A 6,669-nucleotide genomic window follows, 5' to 3' on the forward strand; every position below is an offset into this window, starting at 1 on the left:
TAGAATTGGATGTACCTTTCTGTCCTCTCTGGTCACTGTAAAATAATATAATGTTATGTACTTGATGTAAAAGTAATCTTATGTAAATGGACACTTGGAAGGTGCTATAAAGGCAGACACATCACAAATCTGATGCACTTACAATGACTTAATGTTGTCATTTTAGTAATATAGACTTTTAAGATGAATATGAATGAGCAGCTCTTCTCTTTGGAATATATAATGGGATAGTTATATAATGTATCGTGTCTTGTTTTGTAGCTGCCATGATATTAAAGCTTCATTCCTGAGCCTCTCTATGTAATCACTATTATTCTTTTTGTCCCCACAGTCTAGTCCGGGGAATGGCATGAGAAGGCGCCAAAACAGCGCAGTTGATGATGTTCACCGACAAAAGCACCTCGTCGCTGGCACATAAACCGGTACAGAAGAAAACCCGTCCGCACGGCCTGCCCTCTCCCGCCCTCTGCTGCGCCTGCGGTCTCTGCATCATGTTGGCCGGGATCAACATCACTCTAGTTGGCGCCTTTGCGTTTGGGACATTTCTGCCAGTCAACAACCCCCCAATCATCATTGGTCCCATCCTCCTTGTCGTTGCCTTTGCCTTTTTTGGGGCTTGCTGTATCTGCAGCCGGAGACCCCCCGCCCATGGCACCAGGAAGTCTAAACCGGGGTCTAACATTGGCTTTATTAAGCCAGGAAATGCGGCCTTTGAAATTGAAACCAGCGAGCACACCATACAGGACACCACTGCCGTCCAGCTGAGTCCCACCAACTCCCCGGTGTCCTCACGAAAATCTTCCCCCGTGCAAGAAAATACAAAGATGTGCAAACTCTTCACAATGGAGGGGAACGGGCCAGCCGCTAGATTCACAGCAGATGGAGAGTCTATACAGCTTAATTTACCCAGAGACCCGGTCACCTAGAGTATCCCGGGACCCCTAACACAAAGTTCTTTATAGTGGCAGCTGCTGCAGCAAACGGCCAGTCTGGCTGCAGGAAGAGGAACCAAGAGGAGCAGTGGGATGGATTGAGCCCTGGCAAGAACTGGATTGGGGGAGGGGGGTTATGGCTAGTTCTACCCTTGGAAATGCAGGAGGCATAATGTGGATTAAACAGAGCCTGGATATACCACCTATTTTGTGCATCAGATTTGTGATGGTGTCCGCCGTCCGGTGTGTTGAATTGTTATTCGCCATCTGAGACAATAGTGGGGCAACAATGACATGTTAATGACTGTGTCGTGGATAAGTTTGGCACTGCTTAGAACATACCACCTGGCAGGTGCTGTGTTGTATACCTGAAAGAATAATTGGAGCAGATGGAAAATTGTACCATTGGTGAAAATAACTTTTAGGAGAACAGTGATCTCCATTATTCTGGCGTTCAGTCTCAAACTTACTCTCCAGTTTCCAAAGTTCATCGTCATATGTTACAAGACCTGTTCCCACATCAGCATCAGATGCAACTGTATCTCTAGAGGAATCTCATCTGCAAAACAAACAGGATACAATATCGTTACTGTATATTACCTACCTGCGTACAGAGCGTGATACAGAGAGCCATGTGTATCAAATGACATAGCACCTAACATCATGAATGTAATACTGTGCATTATATGATTGAAATGAATCTCTCAGGTAGTAATTACATTCAGGGCTGGAATTATGTAATTGGAGACTAGTCACACTAAGCAGGGGATGGGTTTCTGCTGCAGGGTTGGACTGACCCACAAGGGTACAGGGGAAACCCCCAATGGGCCCCATTTATTGAGAGCCCAACCACTCCTCTGGGGATCAGGTTCCAGACTGTGCATTTGAATTATACATATGAGACATTATACGGCACAGGACTATTTGATGTATTTTCTAGTGCATTGCTGTTATTAATCTGGTACATTATCATGCATGGACTATAGTTATCAAGGGGCCCAAACCACGCATGCTCAAATGATTAGCCAAGCCTCTGTGTTAGCTAGCCACACCACCTCTGGAGACTGACCACACCCCAAAGTATGGACCCCAACCCATCTTTATCCCATAAAACATACATAGTCACCATTATATATATATATATATATATATATATATATATACACTGCTCAAAAAATAAAGGGAACACTAAAATAACACATCCTAGATCTGAATGAATTAAATATTCTTATTAAAAACTTTGTTCTTTACATAGTTGAATGTGCTGACAACAAAATCACACACAAATTATCAGTGGAAATCAAATTTATTAACCCATGGAGGTCTGGATTTGGAGTCACCCTCAAAATTAAAGTGGAAAAACACACTACAGGCTGATCCAACTTTGATGTAATGTCCTTAAAACAAGTCAAAATGAGGCTCAGTAGTATGTGTGGCCTCCACGTACCTGTATGACCTCCCTACAACCCACACAAGTGGCTCAGGTAGTGCAGCTCATCCAGGATGGCACATCAATGCGAGCTGTGGCAAGAAGGTTTGCTGTGTCTGTCAGCGTAGTGTCCAGAGCATGGAGGCGCTACCAGGAGACAGGCCAGTACATCAGGAGACATGGAGGAGGCCGTAGGAGGGCAACAACCCAGCAGCAGGACCGCTACCTCCGCCTTTGTGCAAGGAGGAACAGGAGGAGCACTGCCAGAGCCCTGCAAAATGATCTCCAGCAAGCCACAAATGTGCATGTGTCTACTCAAACGATCAGAAACAGACTCCATGAGGGTGGTATGAGGGCCCGACGCCCACAGGTGGGGGTTGTGCTTACAGCCCAACACCGTGCAGGACGTTTGGCATTTGCCAGAGAACACAAAGATTGGCAAATTCGCCACTGGCGCCCTGTGCTCTTCACAGATGAAAGCAGGTTCTCACTGAGCACATGTGACAGACGTGACAGAGTCTGGAGACGCCAAGGAGAACGTTCTGCTGCCTGCAACATCCTCCAGCATGACCGGTTTGGCAGTGGGTCAGTAATGGTGTGGGGTGGCATTTCTTTGGGGGGCCGCACAGCCCTCCATGTGCTGCCAGAGGTAGCCTGACTGCCATTAGGTACCGAGATGAGATCCACATACCCCTTGTGAGACCATATGCTGGTGCGGTTGGTCCTGGGTTCCTCCTAATGCAAGACAATGCTAGACCTCATGTGGCAGGAGTGTGTCAGCAGTTCCTGCAAGACGAAGGCATTGATGCTATGGACTGGCCCGCCCGTTCCCCAGAACTGAATCCAATTGAGCACATCTGGGACATCATATCTCGCTCCATCCACCAATGCCACGTTCCACCACAGACTGTCCAGGAGTTGGCGGATGCATTAGTCCAGGTCTGGGAGGAGATCCCTCAGGAGACCATCCGCCACCTCATCAGGAGCATGCCCAGGCGTTGTAGGGAGGTCATACAGGCACGTGGAGGCCACACACACTACTGAGCCTCATTTTAACTTGTTTTAAGGACATTACATCAAAGTTGGATCAGCCTGTAGTGTGTTTTTCCACTTTAATTTTGAGGGTGACTCCAAATCCAGACCTCCATGGGTTAATAAATTTGATTTCCATTGATAATTTTTGTGTGATTTTGTTGTCAGCACATTCAACTATGTAAAGAACAAAGTATTTAATAAGAATATTTCATTCATTCAGATCTAGGATGTGTTGTTTTAGTGTTCCCTTTATTTTTTTGAGCAGTGTATATATATATATATATATATATATATATATATACGCACGTACAGATGTATCCTCTTACATTCTTGCTGCAGTCACGCTATACAGTCCTTGAAGTTGCGTCATGCCATGACAGGATTCGGAAGCGTCGAGCGTCTTTTTGTGCGTGAAGTAATGTAATGGGACGCACAAGCAGCTTCTGCTGATTAAGGTTATATGCAGCATGCCTATATTCTGTGTAATTGCAGCTCTATCTGCATCCGAAATGCCACATTACAGTGTCTTCCATGAAAGCACTTTAGCATAGCATTTTGTATGCAGATACAGTCACAGTCACACACAGAATATAGGCATGCTGACTTCGCGCCTAAGACTCATTTTCGCGGAAAAAAAAAGCAAAAAAAACACACTTGGCGCTACCGAGTTACATGGCACTCACGCGTTATGTGTAACGCACAGCGCAAAGATGTAAGAGGATACATCTGTATGTATATATATCTCCAGCTCTGGATTGGCCTACATATCCCAGACAAGTGTCTGTGCCAGAAATGGGCGTGCGTCTCTTTTCCTTCATACACACCTTTTATGAAACCATTCTGCAGCTTTGTCACTGTTGTACAGAGCAGAATACTGGGCCACTGTCAAACATAGGACCTGATTCTGATTCGGAAGCAAAAAAACCCAAAACATTTAGTAAATGTGCACCTGGGAATAACCATTTGCAGAGCAGGTGGGGCAGATGTAAAATGTGCAGAGAGATGTAGATTTGAGTTGGGTATGTCCAAACTGAAATCTAAATTGTAATGTAAAAATAAAGCTGTCTACTGTTTGTGGGCTTCATGCAAAAGCAGACAGTATTTACCCTGCACAGAAGAAAATAAAAATAGCTCCTCTTGTTATGCGACATGGTTAGTTCCAGGTAAAAAGTAACTTTTTTTTTTGCTTTACTTCCAAATAAGAATCAGTCCTACAGTATAATTCATTACCATTGGAGCTAAATTGAAATCAGGTGATTTGCCTCACTCCTCCAGTGCATTTTTCTTTTCTGATAAAAGGACAATGGGCCTCAATTAGTATTGGTTGTAAAATCATTTGCATGATGTAAAAATGCCTTTTAATGCGCTGCGCATGTGCCACAGCCTGCACCAGTATTTAGAGGATTTTGTTAAACAATAAAATATACATCAGTCATCATTTTCAGCTTGGGAGAATGATGGGCACTTTCTGCTCCAGACACCTATATTCCCTCTGTGTTCAGTTGTACATGTTGTAAGATCCACGCACTGCATAAATACAGGTGTGACAACATAAGCATGCGGATACGTTTATGTGTGCACGTGGCTCAGTAGGCATGCACAGGGCCGGCAACAGAACTTTTGGGGCCCGGTACATGGATACCTCTGGGGACCTACCTCAACCCCCGCACCTCAAACACCCCCCATCACTACAATTCACTTTAGGGGAGCAAGAGAGAGATAGAAAGTGTCAGGGAAAGAAAGAGGGAGATAGTGTCAGGTAGAGAGAGAGAGAGAGAGAGAGAGAGTGTCAGGGAGAGAGAGACAGTGTCAAGGAGAGAGAGAGAGAGAGAGTCAGGGAGAGAGAGAGAGACGGTGTCAGGTAGAAAGACCATGTCAGAAAGAAAGAGAGGGATAGACAGTGTCAGGTAGAAAGTCCATGTCAGAAAGGAAGAAAGAGAGAGATAGAGAGTGTCATGCAGAGAGGGACCATGTCAGGGAAACAGAGAGAGATAAAGACAGTGTCAGAGAGAGAGAGAGAGAGAGAGAGAGAGAGAGGGGAAGAAAATGTCAGGGAGAGAGACAATGGGGGTCATTCCGAGTTGATCGCACGCTAGCTGTTTTTAGCAGCCGTGCAAACGCATAGTCGCCGCCCACGGGGGAGTGTATTTTCACTTTGCAAGTGTGCGAACACGTGTGCAGCCGAGCTCTGCAAAAACATTTTGTGCAGTTTCAGAATAGGCCTGAACTTACTCAGCCCTTGCGATCACTTCAGTCTTTTTGGTGCCGGAATTGACGTCACACACCCGCCCTCCGAACACCCGGACACGCCTGTGTTTTCCCTACCACTCCCAGAAAACAGTCGGTTGGCACCCATAAACGCTCTCTTTCTGTAAATCTTCTTGCAATCGACTGTGAGTATGGATTCTTCATTAAATCCATCGCTCAGCAACGATCCGCATTGTAACCAGATGACGCGCGTGCGCATTGCGGTGCATACGCATGCACAGTAGAGACCTGATCGCAGTGCAGCGAAAATCGTCAGCATGCGATCAACTAGGAATGACCCCCAATGTCAGTGACAGAGGGAGAGAGTGTCAGGGAGAGAGAGAGACTGTCAGGGGGAGAGAAAGATACTGTCAGGGAGAGAGAGAGGAGCAAGAGGAGAGAGCGTTAGAGAGAGAGAGAGAGAGAGGACAGGTAGAGAGAGACACTACCTAATTACATAGTGATATAGCACAGGTCTTATGGAGCCACGTAACTTTTCGGCATTAGGCCACGCCCTCTTAACACCCACAAATCGCGGCACAGCTCTGTTGCTGGGATACGGGTGGAAGGGGGAGGGTTTAGGGGGGGAGCTGCAGCACTGTTTCCGGACTTCGGAGCCCGATACGGGGGTACCCATTGTACTCCCCTGTCGCCGGGCCTGGGCATGCTCTGTGTAAGAGAGAAAAGCCACGTGCTGACCACTGCCTGCCTCTAGCACTAACTCCTGCTCACATTAAATAGATTCTTGCTTTAAGGCAGCTAACCACGATGACATACTTACATTTATCACTTCCAGAAATGATCGTGGCTATGAATCTACAGAGAAACCTGCACCGCATCCCGCATTTTCCTTGGGGAAAATTTCTCTGACACATGTTGAGATACAAACAGTGGCGGATTCAGGGGGGGGCACAAAGGCACGTGTCCCCCCTGTCATCATGATCAGGCTGCCCTGACTGCAGTGCCGGCCCTATAGATAGGCAAACTACACGGCTGAGTAAGGCGCCGCACATAGAGGGCGCTCTG

At 46.4% G+C, this 6,669-nt stretch overlaps 1 protein-coding gene across 1 annotated transcript; it reads left to right on the forward strand.

Moving 5' to 3' along the window:
* Nucleotides 1–380: 380 nt before the first annotated feature.
* On the forward strand, nt 381–926 carry TMEM275 (transmembrane protein 275). Its single transcript, XM_063941482.1, has one exon. It carries the CDS (start codon nt 381–383, stop codon nt 924–926), a length of 546 nt encoding a protein of 181 aa, XP_063797552.1.
* Nucleotides 927–6,669: the final 5,743 nt, after the last annotated feature.

Source organism: Pseudophryne corroboree, chromosome 9 (assembly GCF_028390025.1).
Source record: "Pseudophryne corroboree isolate aPseCor3 chromosome 9, aPseCor3.hap2, whole genome shotgun sequence".
In the NCBI taxonomy this organism is placed as follows: Eukaryota; Metazoa; Chordata; class Amphibia; order Anura; family Myobatrachidae; genus Pseudophryne; species Pseudophryne corroboree.